Below are 27,983 nucleotides of genomic sequence, written 5' to 3' on the forward strand. Positions count from 1 at the left end.
AGAAAAAGAAAGACAGCATAAGAATAGATGTAAAACCTGGGGATATACACAGTAGACTGGCTGCAAAAGGATGCTCCTTAAAATAAGGGCCAAGGCAGCCAATCACAGAACAGAATCATAGAATTGTAGAGTTGGAAGGGCCTATAAGGCCATTTAGTCCAACCCCTGCTCAGTGCAGGAATCCAAATTAAAGCATACCCAACAAGTGGCTGTTCAGCTGCCTCTTGAATGCCTCCAGTGCTGGAGAGGCCACCACCTCCCTAGATAATTGGTGCCATTGTTGTACCACTCTAACAGAAGGTTTTTGCTGCTGTTCAGTTGATATCTGGCTTCTTGCAACTTGAGCCCATTATTCTGTGCCCTGTACTCTGAGACAACAGAGAAGAGATTCTGGCCCTCCTCTGTGTGGCAATCTTTCAAGTACTTGAAGAGTGACTCCTATATATCTTCTGATCCCTGTACTTGGTTTCCTTTGAAATTCTTACACACCCCAGTGCCCTGCATGCAGCTAGGAAATCCTGGATGTGAAGGATGATGAGAGGAGACTCCTATTCCCCTGACAGAGTGCTAGTGGTCAGAATGGTTTAACAGTCAGCTGCTCTGATTGAAGCTCTGTGAAGGGAACAGGGCATCTCCTAGCAACTCTCAGCACCCTTCACTAACTACACTTCCTAGGATTCTTTGGGAGAAGCCATGATTGTCTAAACTAAAGTGAAATAAAGGCCTGGTGTGGATGTGGCCAGGGACAGCTTTGGTTTAAATTTAGGTGGGAGGCTACATGTGCCTGCTGTAGAATAAAAACGTGGGGAAAATGCTGAAAAACAATGACGCTGTTCACAATGTTTTCCTTTTGGAAAGGAAAGAGGCCTCCCCTCTGCCCAGTGCCCACCCACCCTTCCAATCTCATCCCCCCTCCCCCAGGTCAGTGTCACCTATTGTAAGTATGATTGCACAGGAGTAAATCCCATTGAACTAAAAATCATGCAAATGATCAGACCTGCCTTTCCCCTCCTTCCCTTCTCCTCTCCCTTCCTTCTCCCTCTCTTCCCTTCTCCCTCTCTTTCTTCTTCCTCCTCCCCTGCCCACTGCAGGCTTCCCTCCCCATGGTCAGTTTTACCTATCCTAAGCATGATTGCACTGGAGTAAATCCCATTGAACTCAATAAACATGCAAATGAACACACCTGCCCTTCTCCTCCCCCTCCTATCTGCTCCCATCCCCCTCCACCCCTCCCCATCCCCTGTGGTCAGTTTCACATATGGTAAGCATGATTCCAAGTTAGTAAATCCCACTGAACTCAATAAGCATGCAAATGATCAATCCATTCTCAGCAAACTTGCACAGGATCCCATTTCTTACCTCCCAGATTAAAAAGCAGAGGAATTAACTTAATAGGCAACAAGATCAGCACAGCACATGTCTTGTTTCTGTTATTTGGGCTGATTGCAGGTGTTGCCACCACTCATCATATGCTGAGAGGCACATGTTACCAAATTTTTCCAAGCTACACAGGAAGTGGACTGGGCTGTGAAAGACCAACCCAAATTATGTTTGCATTTTGACAAATTTGTAGGGCAGTACAACCTTCCGTGGTGCAGAGTGGTAAGCGGCAGTAACGCAGCCGAAGCTCTGCTCATGGCCGGAGTTCGATTCCAATGGAAGGAGGAAGTCAAATCTCCAGTAAAAGGGGTCAAGGTCCACTCAGCCTTCCATCCATCCATGGTTGGTAAAATGAGTACCTGGCATATGCTGGGGGGTAAAGAAAGGCCGGGGAAGGAACTGGCAATCCCACCCCATATATACGGTCTGCCTAGTAAACGTCGCAAGACGTCACCCGAAGAGTCAGAAACGACTCGTACTATAAGTGCGGGGACACCTTTACTTTTACAATATCTCAGAGAGGAGGTCAGGTCTCTTGCTTCCCTGGTGAATTCACTATAGCTGCCCAATTTCCCTGTTTTTAAAGTTTGATAGAAATATATGTTGGCTATAGGTATGTTCTTAAACTGCAAGGTTTTTTGCTATTAGTGAATATATATATATATAAGACAGTTTTGAAAGCAACAAACTGAACTTCACTCAAGCTTGCTCTGGATCCCTATAAGGATTCCGTTAATCACCTAATATATATATATATAAATGTAATTGTGATTAACCAAACAGAGGTTTTTATTATATTAACAAAACGTTTCAGCTTCCGCCTTCATCAGCTGCCAACATATAAATGCTGTTACCAAGCTGGCAGTTATAGAGCTTTGAGGAGGGAATGCTCAGAGGGGCTTCATTTGCAGAAGCTAAGTAGTGGTGGTACTGTCCTCCAGGTTCAGGCCATGTGGTGCCAATGTGTCCAGAGAGTAAATCCAAAAGTTCTCCCTTTTGGTCAATGCTGCTGGATCTGCTGGCATCTCTACGCTGTAATGGAAAAGTCCAACAGGCTGTGACCCTCGATGTTTTGGATGGAAGATGAACTGCAATGGAACAGAAGCTGCTGCATGTGACAACTACAGGACAGGACAGGACAGGAAAAAATGCATTCATACATCTGTATCGTCTGCTCGCTGATCCTTTTTTTAACTGGAGTCACTGCATGACTAGCCCGAGGTTACCTTCTCTTGGCCTAGCCTACTTCACAATGTTGTTGTAAAAATAAAATGGGGAGGATCCTAAAGCACCTGGTTTAGTGCTTGGCATCTCCAGTTAAAAAAAGGATCAGCGAGCAGACGATACAGATGTATGAATGCATTTTTCCTGTCCTGTCCTGTAGTTGTCACATGCAGCAGCTTCTGTTCCATTGCAGTTCATCTTCCATCCAAAACTACTTTATTTGTCTTGCCGTCTGCTGTAGTGAAATTGCATAATTTATAATTTATGTAAATTATGTAGTCACTGTGTCATTCCACCCCATTTATTTCAATGCAAAGGAAACACAAAACAAATTGTGTGTGGGAGGGGAGGGCATGTAATCAAGTACCTACTGTTTGCGGACTGAAAGCAACAGCGAATACCGATTGTATTTGCTGGATTGATTTCTGTTCAGGACATGGGACAAATAAACATAGGCCATTTCCACACTCCCGTTTGTGTCGGGATCGTCCGATATCCTTAGCAGGTGATGGGTAAAGACTTCTTTCTTCTGCCTGTAGAACTGCTGCCATTCAAACTAAAGCATACAGCAGTAGTTGGGCAGATAGTCTGCTCTGGTACAAAGTAGCTTCCAGTATCTAATTTGGCCCTAAGGATCTGGAGAAATCCTTGTGGGATTTGAATGGAATGTGGACCTTCAAGTGGGATACCTGGTGACGAGACAGACAGATGGGAGACACTTTGTCAGGGCCACCTCTGCATTTTTCTGGCTTAGCCTATTTTCCCGCTCTGCAGGTTCTAGACATGATGATTAAAGCATCCCTCCTCCCCAGCTTCTTCCAACACATCTGGTGCTATATTAGGCCATAACAAGGAAGAGACTGTTTCTCCCCGAAGCGTGCCAGCACAGAGCACGGAATGGAAATAACCAGGGGGGCCTTTGGGGCTGAGGCTCTCTGGAGACCAGGCTCTTGTTTGTGCCTTGCAGAAAATGCTGAGCTCATTGCCCCAGAGACAGCCACTCGCAAGCCCAGATTTCTGTCATGTTCAGGTACAAGACCAAGCTGATGAAAGCCAAAGATGTAGGCCTGCTTTGCATATGCAAACAGCCACCCAAGGCCCCACCCTGTGATCTCTGGGCAGTCAGAACGCTTGCTACAATTCACCGCCAGTGCAGCTCTTTAAAAAATTCAGCCAAAATTGTGGAAAGTACAATCATGGAGCTTTGGAGTTTACAACTTATTTTCTCCAGTAGAACATAGGAAGACCTGGCTGGATCAGGCCAAAGTAGTTGAGCATCTCACAGTTCTCACAGTGGGCAACCAGATGTCTATGGGAAGCCCAAAAGCAGGACCTGAGTGCAACAGCACTCTCCCCACAGCAGCTGGTATTTGGAGGCATACTGCTTTTGACAGTGGAAACAGAACATAGCCATCGTGGCTCATCGTCATGGATAGCCTTCTCCTCCATGAATTGGTCTAATCCTCTTTTAAAGCCATCCAGGCTGGTGGCCATCACTGCTTCTTGTGGGAGCGGATTTTGCAGTTTCACTATGAGCTGCTGCATGAAGTGCTTTCCTTTGTCCTGAATCTTCCAACATTAAGCTTCATTGGATGTCTCTGTGTTCTAATATTATGAGAGGAAGAAAAAGCTCTCCCTATTTTCTCTACCCCATGCCTATATTTTTATACACCTCTGTCATGGGCTACTAGACTTTGTTTCAGTGCAGAATCCTGCACCTTTGCTAGAAACCTAAAATGTAGAAATCAAGAAGTGGAAGCTTCTTACCTGAATTGAAGAGATCTGACTAAGCTTTCTCCATAATTCTAACCCTATCCTTTAATTCTGCATCCCTCCTCCCCAATACAGCCCAACCATCCTTAGGTACCAACAAAGGAACAAGACCTGGGGGGGAAATAGCAATGATTTTCCATGCTGCATCGGTGCCTCAAGAGACTTAGGGGAGGTTCTTCATCCTTGTCAACCAGCCCCTAAAGCAGTGTTTGAACGTCAAGTTGTTCTTAATCTTGCAAGCTGCAACCTGTCAAATGAAGGCAAGGTCCCAAAATGTTTCTATTAAGACGGGAATATTTCCCATTCTTACTTCTCCCTATAATATGTGTGGCCTAGAACCACCTGCAGACAGTGGCGGCTGGTGCCGGTTGGGATGGAAGTCAGGGAGACCAGTGGTAGGTGGAGACAGAGCCAATGACAGGCAGAGCCAACTAATTCTGGTTTTGCCCCCATCCTTCTCCCTGCTGAGTTCTACAAGGGCACCGTTGAGATTAAGGAAGAGGGAGCTGACAGCCATGGCCACCCGTGGACTGGTTGCAAGCAAGAAGGCAGGCGAGTGGGGGCTGGCTGAGGACAGACTGGGAGTGGTGGGGCAGTGCTGGGAGCCCCAATGGTCACTTGGGAAAAAGTGTCAGGATACAATGGAAACAATTCTGAATTTCCTGTAATTATGAAGGCAGCGCAGGGGGAGCCCTACTACATCTATCCCTATCAACTATATCCTAGGAAGGCCCAGTTCATAATTTTGTTACTTGGGCACATCAGTTGGGGTTTGTTGTTGTTATGTGCCTCCAAGTCGACTACGACTTATGGCGACCCTATGAATCAGTGACCTCCAAGAGCATTTGTCATGAACCACCCTGTTCAGATCTTGTAAGTTCAGCTCTGTGGCTTCCTTTATGGAATCAATCCATCTCATACAGCAGCAGTGTTCACTTGATCAGTTGAAACTGATAAAGCAAACATTTTGCTTGGCTACAAAAGGTGCACCTAATTAAATCAGGCAGCTTTTTAAAAAAAAAGTTATTTTGAACATAAATGTTTATTATTACAAATGGGAAGTATGCAGAGGTAATAACTGTCAAAGTGGTTTAACAATCCATCTCTCTTCCCAGGGACCTCTGTGAATTGTAGTTCTGTAAGGGGAATAGGCCCCCCCAATGACTCTCAGCAGCCTTAACAAACTAAAGTTCCCAGCATGCTCTGGGGTACGTTATGGTGTTAAAGGGGTACAACAGCATTTTAAAGATATGGTGCAGATGTGGCCTTAAGCTACAATCCAGTACATGTCTACTCAGAAGTAAGCTCCATTGGGTTCAATGGGACTTACTCCCAGGTAAGTGTGTATGAGATTGCAGCCTTAGTCCTTGAGTGGATCAAACCATTAGTCTCCCAGAACAGCTGTCTCGCTATTCATACTATGGATTCATTGTCTGCTTCACCTCTCGGGAAGAGCATATCTGTTTTTCTCTATGACATGCTGGAGAGTACATAAACAATTGATCAGCTTCTGGCTTGAGCATAAACTGAGAGTCTGATCTAGCTAGGATTTGGGCCATTCAGTGACAGAACAAAAAGAGTTGACATTGGGAAAACAAACAAAGGGCAGCATCTGCGCCACAGCACCGGATGTTTTCCCAAGGTTGTAGGCAGCAGCCATGCGTGCCTGTGCACATGGCAATCGCGCATAGGGCACCAGGGGATGCATCAGGTCTGTAGCCACATTGTGTAAGGGCTTCATTGGGCTGAAAACAGAGGGTGTGTGTGTGTCAAGGGCTCAGTGGAGGTTTTCAGCAAAAAGGCAGATTAATTACAGTATGGGCAAGGAGTGCTGGGAACACAGAGCTGGAATCCAAGCAAAGCCATTAATACCTTTAAGGGGGGGAAACATGTGCCAGTTAGCACACTCGCTGTCCCCCTGCCTCTCCCCGTGATCCAATGCTAGAATGGATCTCCAGCATCCAATGGCTACAGAAAGGACTGGCACTCAGAGAAGCAAGATGGCTATTTGCAGATGTGGGGAACCTTTGACCCTCCCAGTGTTGCTGAGTTACAACTCCTATCACCCCCAGCAAACATGGCCAACAGACAGGGGTGGCAGGAGTTGTAGTTCCATAACATCTGCAGGACCGAAGGTTCCCTACACCTGCTATCAGCATATAGGATGATGCTGTGCTTGTAACATCAACGCTTTTGTAGGTTTGATCTCTTTATAAGGAAAATGGTTGGGGTTTTTTTAAGCCCAAGGAAGCCAGCTTACGCTCCGCAAGTCAAGGGATCCCCTTACACTGCAGTACTCAGAGCACGTTAACTCAGAAATGCTGACTTCCTCCATGACAGTGCAATCTGGATCACAGATCTGAGAGGCAAAAATGCTACTGGCCGCACCAGGCTCGGAGGGCAAAAGCCATGACACAGGACAAGGCAAGAGAAATGTAAAAGTGCCTTTTTAATATAAATATATAGATACATTTGAACAGCTGAACCCAGCAAAAAAGGGAGGCCCAGGACTGAGTTTCAGCCACCTGATGCCCGCAGGCCAGGAACAGAGGCGCCCTCTGAATGGAGACTGGGCCATGCAGGCAAGGCACCCCTCAACACCCCTTTAGGAAAATGCTCTCTAGCCAGACTTCCAGCCTATGTCCCCCCAAAAAACAGCCCATCTCCATAAGGAAAACGATAGTGCAGAAGTAAAAAAAAATTTTTTTAAAGTTGTTTTGTTTCAATGTATTTTAAAGTCTGTTTTTATGATGTTTTAAAGTGTTTTTAGTGCTTTTGTTTGCCGCCCTGGGCTGCAGCTGGGAGGAAGGGCAGGATATAAATCAAGTAAAGAAATAAATAAGTACATTCAGGAGACAGCCTTGTGAATGGCACGAGCCTACACCACAGCACATACAACTCTCATCAGCCTGATGGGAGTTGTAGTCCAAAACGTTTGGAGGGCGCCAGCTTGAGAAAGGTCATATGCACTCTCTTCCCTGGCAGCTGGGTTGATGTCATCAGCTGCGCAAGCCAGTTCCTCTCCTAGTTGAATCTTAACGGCTAGAGAGCATGCCTCGGGGGGGGGGGGAAATTCCCTATCCATGGAGAAATGTTGCCCTTCAGAACCATAAGGTGCCCCCCTCTCCCCCTAAAAGGGAGAGTCCTATGGGAAGCTGAGAAGCAGCAAGTAGATGGATATAAAGCGACTGCTGCTATGCGTACAAAGGGTATTCTAGGGAGCCTGCCCTCCTAGGGCAGAGGAGAGATGCAATGGCCAAAGAAGTATACTGAAGCACACCCCTGCAGCTTGTGAGTGTGCATAGAGCCAGTATAGATCCTGAAAGTGTCCAGGCTCACTGGGGACAACTTGGCTCTCACGTGATCCGATACGTAGAGAGCTGCAGGATGGGGAAGGCTAGGGTGAGGCGGTGGGTGCCATTTCTCCTCACTCCCCCTCTCTGGCTCCACTAGCAAGGACGCCGCAAGCAGCTGGCTGCACTGATGCCTTTCTTACTGGGAGGATGTTGACGTTGACATAATGCTCCTAGGGAGGGTTTCTCGGGCAGTGCAGGGCGGGGCAAGGGCCACAGCTCCATGGTCCAGCATCTGCTTTGCATGCAGAAGGTCCCGAGTTCAGTCCCTGGCATCTCCAGGTAGAGCTGGGAATTGTCCCCAGTCTGAAACCCCAGAGAGCTGCTGCCAGTCAGTGCAGATAACACTGAGCTAGATGGACCAATGGTCTCTGACTCAGGATAAGGCAGCTTCCCCTGCTCCTAAGATGAGGGGCTGGAGAGTAAGGAGGGCAGTGGCGATGGAGATAAGGGGCAGGGGGGGGAGGACAGGGCACTAGAGCTGCTGCAGAGTGCCAGCTGGTAAAAGGCAGGCACGGAGGGGCAGGAAGAGCACCTTTAGTGTTTTTTTTTTTAAAAAAAGATGTCTTCAAAGCTTTTTAAAAAAATGTTTTTAAAGTTGTTTTGTTTTAATGTGCTTTAAAGTCTGTTTTTATGATGCTTTAAAGTGTTTTTAGTGCTTTTGTTTGCCGCCCTGGGCTCCTGCTGGGAGGAAGGGCGGGATATAAATCAAACACTAAATCATATATAAACTCGGCTTCTTTGAGCAAGGGAAGATACAAGGCAGGCAAGCCCATCGCATCCTGCCTCTTCCACTCCAAGGGCCTTGCTGCCCTTGTCATCAGGACCCATCGAGCACCACTGCCAACTGCCAAGCCCGGCCCAATTTCCCTGGCAGGGAGCGGTGCTGGGACACTGGTCCGTACTGCGGTGGACAGGACTGGTCCGTACTGTGGTGGACCACCCCCAGACTAGGCAAAGGACACCAAAGCCAAGAGAGCCACAAGAGTCAGGCCGCCCACAAAGCCAGGCCGGGAACGCCTGGCTCCACCCCGCAAGGTCTCCTTGTTGGTCTCGCCCACATCCGATGCCCTCCCGCTGCCAGCTGGCTGGGCACGCGAGCTACACAGGTCGTGCAGATTGCCTTGGAACTGGATCTTCCTGGACTCCTGCCGAAGTGACTTCCAGATGTTCGCTGCTTCCTCGGGGCAGCTGGAGAGAACCTGGGTGGCACAGGTGTGGAAGTCATCCCAAGACCTGCAAGAAGGGGAATCTGCGTGAGGACCAAGCAAAGCTCCCCACAAAACAAGTAGTGGGGGGGAGGCTTCTTTTAGACCAGGGGTGGGCAAGCTGTGGCCCTCCAGATGTTGGGACTCCAGTTCCCCATCAGCCCCAGCCAGCATGGTGCCCTCCAGATGTTTTGTACTCAGAGTTCCCATCAGCCCTAGCCAGCATGGGTGCTCGACACCAGGTTGGCAGAGGTTGGTTGGTCAGGCAACACCAAGCTTCACCCCATGGCCAAACGCTACACACCGCCCGTAAGATTATACTCTTTATGGCGGCAAGCTTTAAGAACCAGCAAAAGTCAGCCTAGAACAGTGGTTAGTGTCAGTCTAAGACCACATTCACACCATACATTTACTCCACTATTATTCCACTTTCAACAGTCACGGCTTTCCCCAAAGAATCCTGGGAAATGTAGTTTGTGAAGGGTGCCAAGAGATGTTGGGGGACTCTTGTTCTCCTCACAGAGCTACAATTGACAGGCTTGTTTAACAATCACTCCCTCTTCCCAGGGAACTTTGGGAATTGTTCCTCTGTGAGAGGAATAGGGGGTCTCCTAACAATTCTCAGCACCCTTCACAAACTACTGTTTCCAGGATTCTTTAAGGGAAGTCATGACTGTTTACAGTGGTATATTAGTATTTTAAATGTATGATGTGGATGTGGTCATAGGAGAGTGGCAACATGAGAATGGGCTTTTTCAGTGGTGGCCCCCTGCCGGCTGTGGAATGATCTCTCCCATGCTCTCTGCCTGGCACCATCTCTATCCATCTTTAGATGCCAAGAAAAGACCTTTCTCTTCACTCAGGCCTATGGCCCTTGATGTGTGCTGTCCCAATTATTCTTTTTGTTATTTGGTGGGTATCTAAGTTTTTATTGGCTATTGTGTATGTCTGCTTTATGACTTTGCCTATATTGAAGAGTTTTAGATTTTATTGATTGTATGTGTTTTTAGCTATGATTCTTGTTTTAAATTTCTGTATGTTTCTTAAATCTGGTACTAGGTGACTAGCAAATGAAATGAATAATAATAATAGTTTGCCTGATATCTGGGAGAAGGATTCTCTACTCACTTGCAGATGGTGTCCAACTCCTGCTGCTCCTGAATGCTGTCATCATCCTGTTGTTGCTGGGCGCTTTGAGCCATGCTATCCCCAAGGCTGATCAGGCACTCAGCAAAACCCTTGTAGATGGTGTTGCATTTGCGGCCCGCCACGCTCACCGGCTCCTCAGACAGTGCTGCACGGGGGCAAAAATGGCAACACTCAGCTTGTATTGTCTACAACACAGGTGGGCAACCAACAGTCTGAGGGCTACATATGGCCTCCACCTCAGTTAATGTAGCCCCCGACACCTCTGAAGCCACTTCAATCATCCATCCCATCAGGCTTCCTTCCTTCCTTGCTGTTCATTTCCTTCTTATTTTTCCTGTGTTTTAAAAAAGTGTTCCCCCTATGTAATTTCAGAACAATTGGAAAGGGTGGCATTTTCTTCGATAAAAATAATTTGACATTTTGTTTTTGCTCCCGCTCCCCACCCCTGGTTGTATGTGTTTTCCCCAGAACAAATTTGTAGGCTTCAGTCATGTAAGTGTGTGCATTTTACATACACACTGAAATCAGAAAGAAGTTACTTTCACTCGCTTTCTAGAAAATAGCGGCACTAATCTGTTGTACTAAAAAAAACCTCATCTTTATATTTATTTGAAAGTAACCCCTTATAGCCATGGTGAAAATTAAAGGAGGATGATCTTTATTTCGAGAGCCAGTGTGGTATAGTGGTTAAGGTGCTGGACTACGACCTGGGAGACCAGGGTTCGAATCCCCACATAGCCATGAAGCTCACTGGGTGACCTTGGACCAGTCACTGTCTCTCAGCCTCATGAAAACCCTCATGAAATGGAAATGGACTGCCTTCGACTTATGGCGACCCTATGAATAAGGTTTTCATGGTAAGCGGTATTCAGAGGGGGTTTACCATTGCTCTATTACCAGCTCTATTTCTCTGTAATATCTGGATCAGGAGAGGCCGTGCAAGCCCTGGACTGCTGCTAGGACTCAGTGGTGGGATGGATAAGGGCCAATAAATTGACTGAATCCTAGCAAGATAGAGATGCTGTGGGTTGGTGGTTCCCGAGCTCAGATAATTGGTCAGTTGCCTGCTTCGGATGGGGTTGTACTCCCTCTGAAAGAGCACATTTGTAGTCTGGGGTGCTCCTTTGTCACTAGAGGCCCAGGTGATCTCAGTGGCTAGAAGTACCTTATACCAGCTTCGGCTGGTAAGGCAGCTGGGGTTGTTTCTGGACTGGGATAGCCTGACCACTGTTGTCCATGCACTGATAACCTCCAGGCTGGATTACTGTAATGGGCTCTATGTGGGGCTACCCTTGAGGTTGGTCCAGAAGCTGCAGCTGGTGCAAAATGTGGCGGTGAGACTGCTCACTGGGGCAGGGTATCACCAACATGTCACCCCACTGCTGAAAGAATTGCACTGGCTACCTATTAGCTACCAGGCCAAGTTCAAGGTTCTAGTTTTGGTGTACAAAACCCTATGCAGCTTGGGATCAGGACACCTGAAAGATCATCTTATCCCTTGTATACCCAGTCGATTATGGTGCTCTGCAGGTGAGGGCCTCCTGCAGATACCATCTTATCAGGAGGTCTGTTCTGCACAACATAAGAAATGGACCTTTAGTGTAATGGCACCTACCCTTTGGAATTCCCTCCCCTTAAATATTAGACAAATGGCATCTCTGTTATCTTTTTGGCACCTACTGAAGACTTTCCTCTTTCAACAAGCCTTTTAAGTTGACACCTTATCCCAGTCTGCATCTGTGTTGGAATTGCTTTTTAATATGTTTTTAAACCTTTTTTTTTTAAAAAAAATGTTTTTAAAGATGTTTTAATATATTTTAAAGTCTGTTTTTATGATGTTTTAAAGTGTTTTAGTGCTTTTATTTGCCGCCCTGGGCTCCTACTGGGAGGAAGGGTGGGTTATTAATCAAATAAATAAATAAATATTTGTGTTATTAGCTTCCATTTTTTAAAGCACATGGCAGGATACAAGTTGAAATGAATTCTCACAGTGGCATCCATATTAGTCTGGAGTTGGAGTTCAACTCCCATCAGCCCCAGCCAGCATGGCCAACTGTCAAGGAAGATGGCAGTTAGAGGCCAACGCATTCTGGAGAGCCACAGGTTTCCCATCTCTGTTCCAGATCAAGTCACAGAGGAGGCTGCAACACTGAAGCCCGCTTGGGAAATGCAGCACACATCTGAGGGATGCAACTGGGATGTGTTTCGCTGCATATAACTACCACGAGATGCATGCATTCCTGCTTCTTACTTCTGATCCTTTCAACGTTTGTCATTGAAAACTTTATCTCCACAATAATGAGAGCTAGAAACCTGTGTTGCTGTTCTTAATTCCAAGATGCTCATGATTCTTCCAAGATGTTGTAAGTCACTCCAAATGCCCCCAGAGTGCTCATAAGAACCTAAGAAGAGCCCTGCTGGATTAGTCCAAAGGCCCATCTTAATCCAGCATTCTGTTCTCACAGAGGTCAACCAGATGCCCATGGAAGCCTGAAGGCAGAACCAAAGCACAACTGCACTCTCCCCATTTGCGATTCCCAGCAACTGGCATTCAGAGGCATATTGCCTACCACAGCAGAGGTAGAACATAGCCACCGTGGCTATGAGGGCATGCAGCTGATAGGGCATTTGCCACCCACATCTACTTTGGACTAACCCTGTAAGAGGCTGTGCAGCAACCTTTGCCGGGGCACACACACAGGCCACACAGGGCAATCTGCCAATCCAGGATGTGAAGTCTGTAGCACCCGCAGGTGGCAAGCCATATGCCGGCTTTAGCCCACAATCCCACCATGAGATTAGCATTAATCAAATGAAAGCCACATTGCAACTCAAGGACTCTATTAATTTAAAGGCATTTTAACCTCAACATCCACTAGGATGGTATACAGCTCCTACCAGCAAAGCTGCAGATTTTGATGCCCTCAGTGTGTCTATCTCCTTGCCGCCATCACTACTGCCGATTTGCCCCTTCTTCTTCCCTGGGTCCACACCAATGCCCAGAAGGAAGGGCAAGGCAAGTGGAGGCTGCCACTCTTTCACCTTGTCATTGGTCACTTGGTTAGAGAAGGCAGGCGAACAGGCAACAGCGAGGAGGAGGAGCCTCTGAGGTCAGCGGTGGGCCCCCACACTGAGGTATGAGCATCAGCAGGAGCCTGATAAAGCCAATCTGTGATGTTGCAGCCATTTCCGCTCTTATACCACTTTAACAGTCATGGCTTTCCCAAAGGAATCCTGGGAAATGTAGTTTGTTACTCAGCTACTATTCCCTTAACAAACTGCAGCCCCCAGGATTCTTTGGGGGAAGCCATGACTTTTGGTCTAGATGTGACTCTCACATCAATCAATTTTTTCCTCATCAGCTGTAATCAGTTCCCTTTGTACCTTAACTTCCTCTCTCCTCCCCCCCCGCCCCACCAGTCCTTGGTATGTTTGGGTTATTTAAAACAGGGATGGGGAACCTGTGGCCCTCCAGGTCCCATCAGCTGCCGACAGTATGGCCAACGAGCAGGGATGATGGGAGCTGTAGTCCAACAAGATCTGGAGGGCCACCGGTTCCCCATTCCGGATTGAAAAACAAAACACTCAGATATAAAACAACTCGAGTCTTAGAATTACAATGCATAATTTCTAAATGGAATACAAAGAACAAAAACTGGGGCTGTGGCCTTGTGTGTGCACGCCAGCTCTTTGAAAGTTCGGAGTAAAACTTGGAGTGGATTCCACTGCCCCACTGACATGGAGCCACCAGTTGCCACTGCTGTATATGTGCACAATTTCAAATTCCTGCTCCCCTCCAAATAACAGGCATCCCATAGCTTACCACGTACTTCTTTTGAAAGCCAAAAGGAGTTTGGTAGGCACTTGCAGTAGCTGCTGTACAAGAACCCCAAGTCCATAGCCTCATAAGGTGTTCAGAACTAATTGCACCTTTCCTAGAGACAAATTGCAATATTTGGTTCTTGGCATATTAGGGAGCTTGTAATTTATGCCTATCAATACAGCACGGCACATGCTTTATATACAGAAGGCCTCAGGTTCAATACCTGGCATCTCTAAATAAAATGACCAGGTGATGGGAAAACCTCTAAGCCTGAGATGCTGGGGAACTCCTGCCACTTAAGAGCAGACAATACTGGTTGAGATGGACAAATAATTTGAACTGAGGGAGCATCCTTTGTTACCTAATAAGTGTTCATCTTTATGAGGCAATTTGGCTCCACTGAAATGAATGGAAGTTTTGCCAGGGAGACAGTTGACTGTGCTCTTAGGGTGCCTCAGACTGGCGCTATTTCGCCAGAGGGATTCAAGCACATACCAGAACTTTAGGCTTGTGCAATTAAAGTGGATTAAAGCGTTCTGTTGCCGTGGCACATCAAATCCATTAGAAACAAAACAAACAAAACTGGACTTAGTGCAGTTAAGAAAGTGACAAGCAATTGTGCCAGAAAGGTGGGATGAACAGGTGATTAATAGGAAGATGTGAAAACACCCTGCAAGCAAATCAGGATGAATGTGTGAAGACGGCCCATTGTCCACCCTGTAAGCAAATCAGAATGCATTTTCAACGAAGATAAGATATAGTCTAACCACCATGTAAGCTTTGTGCAAGCAAATCAGGATAAATGTAGAATAAAGAGGTTGTCTGGAGGAGCCATTAGTAAGGCAATTCATGAAAATATTTGCACATGTAACCAATTTGATTTCTGAAGAGCTGAGAACTAGTTCCAAATACCATCTGCACTGGCTACTTATTTCTATGCTAAATTCAGCATGCTGGTTTTTGAGTCACCTATGAAGCCCTTGATGGCTGGATATAGCAGATTCCCTCCCCTGAGCCCTTCACCATGATCTCTATAATCATGTGTGTGTGTGGGGGGGAGATCTGGACTGGAACCACAGTGTGTGTGTGAAGATTACAGACCCCCCCCTCATAGTCTCTGTCCGCCGCACCAGGGTTCCGACTGGAGGCCAGTGCAAGAAACAGCTTGCACTCAAGGGCAAACTATGCAGTCATCATGGGTAGCCCTGATCAACCTGCTAGACAATGGATCATGTCAGGCTGCCCCACAACCGAGCAACTCCCTCCTTCTAGAACAAGGGTGGGGAATGAGTGGGCCTCCGGATGCTGTTGGGACTTCAACTCCCATAAGCCCCAGCCAGTAGAACTAAATGGTCAGGGATGATGGGAGTTGTTGTCCAACAACTTTGGTGGGGACACAAGTTCCCCATTCATACTCTAGACTAAATAAACCTCCCCCCTGGGATAAAAACCAAAGAAATGATGAAATTTTAAAAGGGGTAGGCCTAGAAGTAGGCATTGTGAGAGCAGGGGCACAGGATATAAATTCAGAAGAGCAAAATTACCACAGGCCTAACCACAAGTGCCAAAGACACTTGAAGAGAGACACTGCTTACAAGTGCCTGTACGCTAATGCTAGGAGCCTGCGAACCAAGATGGGAGAACTGGAGTGCTTGGTCTTAGAGGAGAGCATTGATATAGTGAGCATAACAGAGACCTGGTGGAATGGAGAAAACCAGTGGGATACAGTTATCCCTGGATATAAACTATATCGGAAGGACAGGGAAGGATGTATTGGTGGCGGAGCTATACGTGAAAAGGCATTGAATCCAGCAAGCTCGAAACCCCAAAAGAGGCAGACTCCTCCACAGAATCGTTGTGGGTGGTGATACCATGCCCCAGGAGGGACTTAATACTGGGAACGATCTATCGTCCCCCTGATCAAAATGCTCAGGGAGACCTTGAGATGAGATATGAAATTGAGGAAGCATCCAAACTAGGAAATGTGGTAGTAATGGGTGACTTCAACTACCCGGACATAGACTGGCTGCATATGTGTTCCAGTCATGACAAAGAAGCAAAGTTTCTAGATATTCTAAATGACTATTCCCTAGACCAGTTGGTCATGGAACCGACCAGAGGGACGGCAACCCTGGACTTAATCCTCAGTGGGGACCGGGACCTGGTGCGAGATGTAAGTGTTGTTGAACCGATTGGGAGCAGTGACCACAGTGCTATTAAATTAAACATACATGTAACTGGCCAATTGCCAAGAAAATCCAACACGGTCACATTTGACTTCAAAAGAGGAAACTTCACAAAAATGAGGGGATTGGTAAAAAGAAAGCTGAAAAACAAAGTCCAGAGGGTCACATCACTCGAAAATGCTTGGAAGTTGTTTAAAAACACTATATTAGAAGCTCAACTGGAGTGCATACCGCAGATCAGAAAAGGTACCGCCAGGGCCAAGAAGATGCCAGCATGGTTAACGAGCAAAGTCAAGGAAGCTCTTAGAGGCAAAAAGTCTTCCTTCAAAAAATGGAAGTCTTGTCCAAATGAAGAAAATAAAAAAGAACACAAACTCTGGCAAAAGAAATGCAAGAAGACAATAAGGGATGCTAAAAAAGAATTTGAGGAGCACATTGCTAAGAACATAAAAACCAACAACAAAAAATTCTATAAATACATTCAAAGCAGGAGACCATCTAGGGAGACGATTGGACCCTTGGATGATAAGGGAGTCAAAGGTGTACTAAAGAACGATAAGGAGATTGCAGAGAAGCTAAATGAATTCTTTGCATCTGTCTTCACAGTGGAAGATATAGGGCAGATCCCTGAACCTGAACTAACATTTACAGGAAGGGATTCTGAGGAACTGAGACAAATAGTGGTAACGAGAGAAGTTCTAAGCTTAATGGACAATATAAAAACTGACAAATCACCGGGCCCGGATGGCATCCACCCGACAGTTCTCAAAGAACTGAAATGTGAAATTGCTGATCTGCTAACTAAAATATGTAACTTGTCCCTCGGGTCCTCCTCCGTGCCTGAGGACTGGAAAGTGGCAAATGTAACGCCAATCTTCAAAAAGGCATCCAGAGGGGATCCCGGAAATTACAGGCCAGTTAGCTTAACTTCTGTCCCTGGAAAACTGGTAGAAAGTATTATTAAAGCTAGATTAACTAAGCACATAGAAGAACAAGCCTTGCTGAAGCAGAGCCAGCATGGCTTCTGCAAGGGAAAGTCCTGTCTCAGTAACCTATTAGAATTCTTTGAGAGTGTCAACAAGCATATAGATAGAGGTGATCCAGTGGACATAGCGTACTTAGACTTTCAAAAAGCGTTTGACAAGGTACCTCACCAAAGGCTTCTGAGGAAGCTTAGCAGTCATGGAATAAGAGGAGAGGTCCTCTTGTGGATAAGAAATTGGTTAAGAAGCAGAGAGTAGGAATAAACGGACAGTTCTCCCAATGGAGGGCTGTAGAAAGTGGAGTCCCTCAAGGATCGGTATTGGGACCTGTACTTTTCAACTTGTTCATTAATGACCTAGAATTAGGAGTGAGCAGTGAAGTGGCCAAGTTTGCTGATGACACTAAATTGTTCAGGGTTGTTAAAACAAAAAGGGATTGCGAAGAGCTCCAAAAAGACCTCTCCAAACTGAGTGAATGGGCGGAAAAATGGCAAATGCAATTCAATATAAACAAGTGTAAAATTATGCATATTGGAGCAAAAAATCTTAATTTCACATATACGCTCATGGGGTCTGAACTGGCGGTGACCGACCAGGAGAGAGACCTCGGGGTTGTAGTGGACAGCACGATGAAAATGTCGACCCAGTGTGCGGCAGCTGTGAAAAAGGCAAATTCCATGCTAGCGATAATTAGGAAAGGTATTGAAAATAAAACAGCCGATATCATAATGCCGTTGTATAAATCTATGGTGCGGCCGCGTTTGGAATACTGTGTACAGTTCTGGTCACCTCATCTCAAAAAGGATATTATAGAGTTGGAAAAGGTTCAGAAGAGGGCAACCAGAATGATCAAGGGGATGGAGCGACTCCCTTACGAGGAAAGGTTGCAGCATTTGGGGCTTTTTAGTTTAGAGAAAAGGCGGGTCAGAGGAGACATGATAGAAGTGTTTAAAATTATGCATGGCATTGAGAAAGTGGATAGAGAAAAGTTCTTCTCCCTCCCTCATAATACTAGAACTCGTGGACATTCAAAGAAGCTGAATGTTGGAAGATTCAGGACAGACAAAAGGAAGTACTTCTTTACTCAGCGCATAGTTAAACTTTGGAATTTGCTCCCACAAGATGCAGTAATGGCCACCAGCTTGGATGGCTTTAAAAGAAGATTAGACAAATTCATGGAGGACAGGGCTATCAATGGCTACTAGCCATGATGGCTGTGCTCTGCCACCCTAGTCAGAGGCAGCATGCTTCTGAAAACCAGTTGCTGGAAGCCTCAGGAGGGGAGAGTGTTCTTGCACTCGGGTCCTGCTTGCGGGCTTCCCCCAGGCACCTGGTTGGCCACTGTGAGAACAGGATGCTGGACTAGATGGGCCACTGGCCTGATCCAGCAGGCTCTTCTTATGTTCTTACTAGCCAAAAGCATTGCAAGAACATTTTCTTTAATTAGGGCAAAAGGTAAGCTGGTGGTGGTGGTGGACTTAAAATTTTGTGTTTGGCAAATTCTGACTAAATAGATTTTTACTTTCTTCAGGCGTTCCTGATGCAGCAGACTATAAACAATTTTGGGGGGGGGTGAGAATGGTAACACCTAATTTTGGTATGCTCTTGTGGCTGTGTTGTGAGAAAGATGCTCCATGGAGCAGGAGATTTGGATTCTAATCCTGCTTCCTCCCTCCTCTCCACTTCCAACCTTTGCATAAGGTTTGTTGATCTCAGAGGGAAGAGGGCTGAAACTTAAAATAAACATTTTGGGGCTGAGGGAGTCGCACAGTTTACTGCCAGAGCACATGCTTTGTATGGAGAAATGTTCAGCTTCAATCTAAGCATCTCCAATTGAAAACCTTTCAGGTAGTAGAACTGTTAAAGACCTTAACCAGAGATGGGCTTAAATGCATAATGGATTTCCAGTTACAAAATTTGGGATTCTGGTTGAAATTTAGCAGAGGATTATCAATGCTTGATCCTGCAAGCATCTGGGAGCGAGGAGGAGGATACTTTGACACAATTTGAACCGTTTGCACAAAGTCTGGAAGCCGAATTTTAGAGACTGGCATTCAGTAATAAAACCAGCTGATTAATACTTCTTACCCCACATAACGAAGAGTTTTATTTTGAGAAATAACACACAAGGATCTGAATTTGATGCTACTGGTATAGGCCACAAATGTGAATATATTGCTCCAACTGCTGGTTGCTCCAAAGCGTATGGGAGATGATGATAATGATTGAGTTTACACCTCGCTCTGGTCATATCTTCCTGAAGCCACAAAATGGTCTGTAAATACTTAATCTTCCCAGGAATTGCTGTTGTAGAAGGTTTTTAAAGAAACCTTTCAAAAGAAATATTGCTGTGAGGCTTATGAAAGATGCAAACATTTTTTTTAAAAAAAAGTTTGTTTAAAAATTTTCTACAATAGAAATTCCTGGTGGTTTTAAGCATTCGACAGACCATTTTGTGGCTTCCAGGAGCCATGATCCATCGTCTTGATTAAAATGCACATTTGGGGAAATTCCTGAGTAAGACTCACTGTCTGGAGGAGGTAAATGGCACAATTCATTAAGTACCAGCATATCTGGATAGTAAGAACTTTTGTTTGACCAATAATCCACCCATAATAAATGCTTCAGGCAGGCTAAGAACAATCCTCTGAGTTCTCCCAGGGAGGAGGACCGGGCTCCTCTCATCTAACACCAGAGATGGGAAATTTGTGATCTCCCGCCTCCTAAGCTAGCATGACCTCTGGTTACAAATTATGAGAGTGGAAACTCCCAACAATATCTGGAAGGCCACGTCCTTCTCTTAGAATCATGGGGCCAGAAGGTCATTACAGTCAATACTGTTGAGGAACAACTCCAACTCTCTCTCTCATTGACATATACATATGCCACCATTTCGACCAAGGATAGGAAGCCTGTGGTCCTCCAGATCAGAGCTTGGAAGATTACTTTTAAAAAGCAATAAATTACAGTTACATGGCCCAAAAAAGTAGTAATTACTGTTACAATTACAATTGCTCTGAAAGTAACTGATTACTTTACTTTTCCTCCAAAGTAATCACTACAATTACATTTCAGTTACTTTTTTAAAAAAAGCCTACAAGGTGCTGGCCTTGGCTGCTGCACATCTACGCAGCCTAAAACAACATTAAAAATAAACAAACACATACAGAGGTAGTAGAATAATTATTTTTATTCATAAGATATCAGTGGTGGTCTCTCCGCTGGTAAGGGGGGGGCTGAGGACACTACTCAGATGTTTGCACGTCAAACCAAGTGCCACCACCCCCACTCAGCCAGCTAGCATAATCTCTCTCACTTAACCACCTCCCAGACCCTACCCTGCCACCAACTAAGGGACACTCACTCAAGCAAACATTTTCCCCTGAGATGCAAAAAAGTTAAAACACTGCAAATGCAGCACAGTAGCCAGAGAGGCTGGTGGAGGCCACTGTGTGTGCCAAGTGCAAACACAGTACTCTCTCTCTCTCTCTCTCACTCTCTCTCACTCTCACACACACACGTTGTCATCTTTCACCTCCACAGTTCTTTATCTCCATTCTGCTGCTGCCTCCTTCTCCTCCTTTATCCATGTTCTTGACCTCCGGATCATTTTCCCCTCCCCTCCATTCTTCACCACCACTATCTGTTTTTTAAAATAATTGTTTTCTCCACTCCACCCCATCTCACTCTCCGCCTCCTCCCTCGTTGCCTCCTACCCATCCACAGAGGATGAGGAAAGAGCAACACTGCACAGAAACCCAGTTTGAAGCACATGATTTTCATCCACAAATCAGAGGAGCAGAAGACTTCCCCTGCTCCCCCCACGTAATGCCCAAAAGTAATTCTGGAAACATTACAATTACTCCACAAAAGTAGTGAAATTACTCCTAGTTCTATTGCAATCAAAATGTAAAGGAATTACCCACTCGTTACTCAAAAAAGTAATGAATTACAAGTAATCCGTTACTTGTAGCTAGTTGCTTCCAAGCTCTGCTCCAGATGTTGTTGGACTCCAACTCCCATCAGCCACAGCCTGCATGGACAAGTTAGGGATGATGGGAGTTGAGTCCAACAACATCAGGAGGGCCACAAGTTCCCCACCCATTTTAAAACTTGCCAATATAACACTATGCATGAACACCTTCTTCAGTATGGACTTGGCTTCAACAGAGAGAGGTCTAGGATGTTTGCACAGCAGCCAATCAACAAATCCCAAGGATACTGGTCCTTGAGCATTGTAACACATGCACTACGTAGAGAGAGGAAGGCTGAGCTTGTGTGTTACCTTTGGGGTCTGAACCACATGGATAACAGAGAAAGGGGGGACCCCTCTGTAGGCAGCAGGAAGAATACATGGATCTCTGCCTTAAAATAATGGTCCCTTTCCAAACAAGAGATAGGCACCAGGAAAAATGGCGCAGGAGCAGGACAGCAGACATTGAAAGAGCTAAAGCTGGAAGAAGACAATTGTTGCCAAGATTGCATTCATATCTGCTTCTTTCTTTGTTACCACCCTATTTATTAATTCCAGTTCCTGAGCAACACTTGGAAGAAAAGGCCCTTATTAAAGATCTCAGGGCCTGCTGACTCTATAAAGAGCTGAGAGAGCTCTTTCACAGCTTGTCCAGATCTTATTATGTGGAATAATGAAAGAAAAGGCAGCCCCAGGAGAGATAGATACTTGATGTTCATGAGCACAATATTAAAACTTCTTTTTTAAAAAAGGGAGGATGGAACTACGGAATACTTCCTCTCTAACACACACACACACACAGCATCAATACACCACAGGATCAAAACTTATTTGTCATTTCCTCTCCTAAGGGAATCCTGGTTAATCTAACTCTGGGTAGGCAAAGGCTAGGTGCCCCAAAAAGGGCATTTTCTGTACTCTCATCAAAGCTGTAATTCCCAGGTTTCTTCGGAGGAAACCACAACAGTTAAAACATATAAAAAATCAATATATAAAGTGTAACTAGGAACAGATGAATCGGTCAATTTCTGGTTTCTCTTAGTTTCTAATTTTTCAGATCTTAAGTTCTATCCTCCATCTTTCTGCAACAGTTTGTGATTTTAAGCCTTCATGAAAATTCAGTAGTATTTTTGTGCACATTCTCCTAATACACACCCTTATGGACATAATTTCCCCTAACACATACATTTATTTGCAAGCAATTTCCCCTAAAAGTAATGTATTTGCATGTTATTTTCACTCATATCTGCATTTAATGCACACTTTCCCCTAACATACATGCTTCTGTGCGCATTAATTTTTGGGAGAATTGCATCTCAATATCCAGAAAAATGCAAATTTCTAAGGATAGCTGTGTTTTGGTTCACATATTTTTTCAAGAAGTGCAAATTAAGTGGGTTTGCATTAAAGTGCTAAGCAAACTGAATTCTCTCCCATCCCTAGGTGTAGATATATGTGCACGTATCAAGCAACTGGAACGAGTTGAGTCAACTCTGGGCTGAGGTGGTTTCTTCACAGATTTGTAGGGCTTCCTAATGACATCACAGTTTGCCAGTCACTGGGAACATTGTCCAAATGTTGAGGAGGGGACAGAGCAAGAGCATCCTCAGCCTTACAATCTAGCTCCATAGCAAATCCTTGTTCATTCTTGTACTTTCTAAACTAATACTCTTCCACATTCCAGGCTGGCCAAAAACCATGGAGGGCCACTATGACAGTGTCATAAAATATACTGACAGCACAATCCTAGGCATATCTACTCAGAATAAAGTCTCACTGACTTCAATAAGACTTACCCCCAGGTAAACGAGTATAGGGGATAACCAAAACAAGGTGTGAAATATTCCTAGTATGATTTCTTATGCCAGTTTCTGCCAACTCTGTGCCCTCCAGACTGCAACTCCCATCAGCCCAGCTCAGTGGCAGTCCACATGCTTTGCATATAAAAGGTCTCAAGTTCAGCCCCGTAGCATTTCCAGCTGAAAGGATCAGGTAGCAGGTCATAGGAACATCCTCCAGACTGAGATCCTGAAGATTAGCTACCAGAACAGACAACACCACTGGGGTGTAGCGATTAGAAAGTCAGATTAGGACCGGAGACTTCCGGGAAGGGTGACTTCGCTTGTGCCTGCTTTTGAGACGGGCTCCCGCCTCAAAAGAAGCTTATTCAGATATAAATCAGTCAGAACTTTTTTTTTGACTGATGAAATTTCTCCCGGGCAGGGAGAAACGTAGAGATCAACCTCAAAAGCCTGTTTTTGTTGGGAGGACTGGATTTCATTAATTTATGAGAAAAGGTCCAGCCAGCAATGCCGGACGGACTTCCGAACAAGCTCTATCTGATTAATGCGACACGTTTATCTTTTCTTCAAAGAGAAAACGGACTAACAGGCAAGCACCCTTCTTTCTATTATTTTTTTTACTTGGTTTAAATTGTTGCAGCAAAAAGAGATTTGTCAAATGAATCAGCTTTAAAGAACTTCTGGGTGAGCTATAACTCTTCTCTGTTATTCACAAAATTAACAGCTTATCTCTGTTTCTATTGCAAAAAGCTGTCCTGGAAGTGCATTCTAAAGATATAAACAGAAGAGGGATTTCTATTCCGAGGAACATTATATTGTCTGGGACTATTCTCTTTTTGGTCTATTTTATTTTGACGAATCTGCTTCTTCACGACGCCACTAACTGTTTTGATGCTGGGAACTAAATTTGTTTTGTGTTCTTGAACATAGAGAGATAAGGCAGGCTGCTCTGTTTATACTGTGATGTCATCAAGCCTGGAATATTAACCCAATTGTTGCTGAAATAAGAAGTGGTTCTTCTTTATTTTTGTTTTGTTTTGTTTTCGTGGTTTTAAAAATGGCAATCAAGAAAGTGGCTGAGAATCTGGAAGTAATTATGTTTCAGAAAATAATGGATGAGATTGAGATAACGAAACAAACCCTGCGACAGGGCAGTAAGGAGCTGAAAATTGAACTGAGCAAAATGACGCAGGAGCTTAAAGAAATAGGGGATCCTGTGAGAGAGGAGAATGAGATCAGAAATGAGAAAAGAAAAAATAAAGGGAAGATACAAGCCCTGGAGATTGGAACAAATGTGGAATTGGAAAAAGATCTGGAGTTTATGGATATTAGAAATAAAATCTACTGTTTGGAATTTAACGTTATCTCTGAAGAAATTAATGAAGATATTAGAGATAAAGTTATCAATGGCTTGGATAATCTTCTGGACTGGAATGACGTGATGGAGCTTGATATAGAGAAAATCTATGGAATTAACTGCAGCCATGTGACAATGGAAAAACTCTCAAGAGATGAGCCAGTGCATTTTGTAAAAAAGAAGAACACAGATATGACTTTACAACAATATTTCAGCAACTTATTCAGAATGGATGGCAAGAAAATATTTGGGATAGAGGAAATTCCCATCAGACTCTTATTATATGACTATGGCTATGACAGCAAGATTATTATGGAATACTGATAATGGAAGATTGGACACTGAAATTACTGGACTTAACAGGACTATTGAAGATGGAAGATGGAATTAATATGGATAATGGAATAATGGCTATTGAAATTATTGGACCTAACAGATTTTGATGAGATGGATTAATCGATATGTTTATTTGAACTATGGTTATGACAATAAGATTATTATTATTAACGAGATGGATTAATCGACATGTTTATTTGGAGAAAATTTGATAGATATATTTCTTAAAGAATTGAAACCTCTCTTTGACTTTTTGTGGAAAGAATAAAGTAATGTTTATGAGATTTGATGATTAATTAAGATAACTACTGGAGGAAAGTGATTTTATAATATAATTTAAGAGACAGGATTGTTATATATTGTAGACCTACAACTGATTTGATCTGCGACAAATGGGAAGTCAACATTTTATTTTTTTGTTTAATCATTTTTGTTTTGTTTTGTTTTTTGTCTTTGAATGTTTTATGATTTTGTTTTGTATGTTTTATGAAAATTTGAATAAAAATTATTGTAAAAAAAAGAAAGAAAGTCAGATTAGGACCAAAGAGATCCGGGTTCAAACCCCTGCTCAGTCATGAAGTCTGCTGGATTACCTTGAAGCAGTTACACTCTCTCTCTCTCCGCTTAACCTACCTCACAGGGTTGTTGTGAGGATAAAATGGGCAGGGGGGCAACCACCGAAGGAAGGATGAGAGAAACATGTCCCAACATGATAAATAATAAATAGGAATATAGGAAGCTGCCTTACACCGAGTCAGACCATTGGTCCATCTAGATTAGTATTGCCTGCACTGACTGGCAGCAGTTTCCAGGGATTCAGGCAGGAAACCTTTCCCAGCCCTGCCTGGAGATGCTGGGGATTGAGCCTGGAACCTTCTGCATGCAAAGCAGATGCTCTGCTACTGAACTACAGCCCTTCCCCAAAAGAGTACTGTCCTAGAGGAACCGGCAATCTAACCTGGGAGAAGGTAGTCTCCTGCACCATCTATTAAGGAGCATTTGCTGGGAATTTTGCTACCTACCCACCCATAGGAACATCTTCGCTGAGGACTGGATGGATTCCCTCTCCCCAGCATCAGGAAATCACTCTTATGTCAGCTATGCCAAACTCCATTGACATGTCAACCAAGGGAGAACCTTATCCATGCTACCATGAAAACTCCGGCAGGCCAAACAGACATGTCCAAACAGAGCGAAGAGCCAGCCAGCCCCAACTCCACCAGCAGAAACCCAGAGGGACCTGGCACTGTGGAACCCTCTTGCCGCAGACAGAAGATCAACGGGGACATCCTCCTGCTTCTCACAGACACGCGCACAAAAAGCGTTGCCGCAATAACCCTCCCTTTTCATGTGCCACTAGACTTTCCTTTGGGGTTTGCCGTAGCAGGCAGGCTGGCACGGCTGCCTCTGGGAAGAGCTCCAGAACACCAGTCCACACAGTGGCATGTGACTGACAGGAGTGGGAAAAGGGAAACCTGTTCCACTCTTCTTCTTCCACCTTGATCATGCAAGAAAGAAAAGCGGGGTAGTGCATTTAAAGCGTAAAATGATCTGTTAAAAATGTTAAGCGGGATTCCAGCCCCTTGCCTTAGCCAATCCAACCTGTGGCAGAGGATCCATCCACGCCAGGCATCATCTCCAACTTGGTCCAGGTGTTGCTGGACTCCCAACTCCTATCGGCCCCAGCCGGCATGGCCAACGGTCAGAAGGTGAGGAGAGTGGAAGCCCACCAACATCTGGAAGGCACCAGGTGGGTGAAAGCTGAGCGATGCCGCCAGAAAGCGGCCAGTTTGGGGGAGAGGATGGCGCAGAAGAGGAGAAGAGGAGAAGAGGTACAGCCGGAGGGATTGGCTAAGAGTGCCCGGGGCTTCCAAGGAATCGTAGTAACAGCCTGGCGAGCCCGGAGGTCTACGCGGCTGGCCTGGCAAGGCAACGCACTCGGGCTTGGGGAGGAAGGCAGAGAAGGATCGGAAGCCACGTCGCCCGATTACAGCCGCCACCCCAAGGGCGAATGTCTCTCCTAGTTCTGGCAGGCAGAGGGGAGCAGAAAGGAAGCAGGGCGACCCCCTCGGCCCGCAGCGCTCCGGGAGAGGGAAAGGGCGCCAGAGCCCAAAGCAAAGTTTCCGGAGAGGACCTTCGCGAATTCCCCGCCCCCGCGTAGCCCCGCGCAGCCCCAGCCAGCCTCTATCGCGCTCCGAGCTTGGCCGCCGGCGTCGCTAGCAAGGCAGGGCTTGGGCGATCATCGACGGGATGAGCCGAGCCGAGCCCTCCGCCCACCCCAAAAACTCCCGCATCAGGGCTGGCTCGCCCCCTTCTGAAGTAAGCGAAGTACGAACGCACATTGCCGTCTCCAGAGCATGCATGCATGCAAGTTCCCAGGTGCACCGCTGTGTTTGCCCGGGCTGCGACTGCACGAAGACCGCCAAGTTTCCCAGCGCCTCCTCGGGGGCATCGCCTTCTTGCCCGCGCAGACACGCGGAGCCCGAACCGATCCGCGTCTCCGCGGAGTCAAGCTCCGCTCCCGACTTTCCAAGCAAGCGCAGCTCCGGGGACTGGCGCGGTCTGCCTGGCGCGAAAGACCTCGCTCCCAGCCCCTTCCTCCTTTCTTAGCCAGCGCGGCCGGCGACCTCGCCCCCGACGGGCTTTTGCACGACGCTGCCCCGACCGCTAGAACGCCCTCTCGCGCTGACGGGCGGAACTCTGCACGCCCGCCCCTCTCGTTACACACGCGCCACCCCGCGCATCCCAGACTCACCCAGGTGCAGCGGGAGCAACAGCGCCAAGGACCCCAGCAGCGCCCCGCAGCCCATGATGCCCGCACCCAGCCCCGGCGGCGGCAGTACTGGCAGCAGCTCCACGCTGAGCCAGGCTGGCGAGCCAAAGAGCTGGCAGCAAAAAGCCCAGCAGCTTCAGGCGCCGCCCCTCTCTGCCCAGCTCCGCCCAGCTCCGCCCCGCCGAGGACGTTGGAGCGGAGCCGTCGGGTGCGCGTCCACTGGGGGCCAGAGATCAAACGGTGCCGCTATGCACCGAGCGTGTGTTCGCGCGTACGTGCCTGGCGCAAACTCTTACCAAAAGGCGCAGAATCCGGGCAAGCGCCTCGCGTTGTCCAGCAGTTTTTAGGAACGGAAGCTTCTCTTCCCTTCCCTCCTTTCCTCCCTCGCTCCCTAATCTTAAAATCTAATCCTGCCGGATCCGCAGTGCGGTGCCTGTCCGGGCTTGTAAAAAAAGCCTTCCACGGGGGGGGGGGACCTGGAGAAGGGCTTCGGAGGAAGAGCGAAGGGTCCAGATAGGTTCATATTGGGAGAGGCGTTCCAGAAAATATTGGGAAAGTTATGACAAGAGTAAAAGGGAGCCAAGGAGATTGGAACTCAGGGTTATCTAGTGAGGCTAATTTGTGGGTTAGATCAAGAACAAATGAAAGAAATTACTTGTTCAG

At 46.0% G+C, this 27,983-nt stretch overlaps 1 protein-coding gene across 1 annotated transcript; it reads right to left on the reverse strand.

The window, feature by feature from the left end:
- Positions 1-5,687: 5,687 nt before the first annotated feature.
- On the reverse strand, positions 5,688-27,587 carry NRN1L (neuritin 1 like). The gene is made up of 3 exons (XM_061593971.1): positions 27,303-27,587; positions 10,067-10,232; positions 5,688-8,966 (listed from the first exon to the last, which is right to left on the reverse strand). The coding sequence occupies exons 1-3, from the start codon at positions 27,355-27,357 to the stop codon at positions 8,681-8,683; spliced, it is 507 nt and encodes a 168-aa protein (XP_061449955.1). The 5' UTR covers positions 27,358-27,587; the 3' UTR covers positions 5,688-8,680.
- Positions 27,588-27,983: the final 396 nt, after the last annotated feature.

This window comes from Rhineura floridana, chromosome 13 (assembly GCF_030035675.1).
Source record: "Rhineura floridana isolate rRhiFlo1 chromosome 13, rRhiFlo1.hap2, whole genome shotgun sequence".
In the NCBI taxonomy this organism is placed as follows: Eukaryota; Metazoa; Chordata; class Lepidosauria; order Squamata; family Rhineuridae; genus Rhineura; species Rhineura floridana.

Excerpts from the sequence above, each read along its gene's own strand:
- NRN1L (XM_061593971.1), bottom strand. The coding sequence starts at position 27,357 with ATGGGCTGCGGGGCGCTGCTGGGGTCCTTGGCGCTGTTGCTCCCGCTG. Across the intron at positions 10,233-27,302 it reads GTTGCTCCCGCTGCACCTGG|CACTGTCTGAGGAGCCGGTG; the intron begins GTGAGTCTGGGA and ends GCCCCCGTGCAG. Across the intron at positions 8,967-10,066 it reads GAGTTGGACACCATCTGCAA|GTCTTGGGATGACTTCCACA; the intron begins GTGAGTAGAGAA and ends CCCTTCTTGCAG.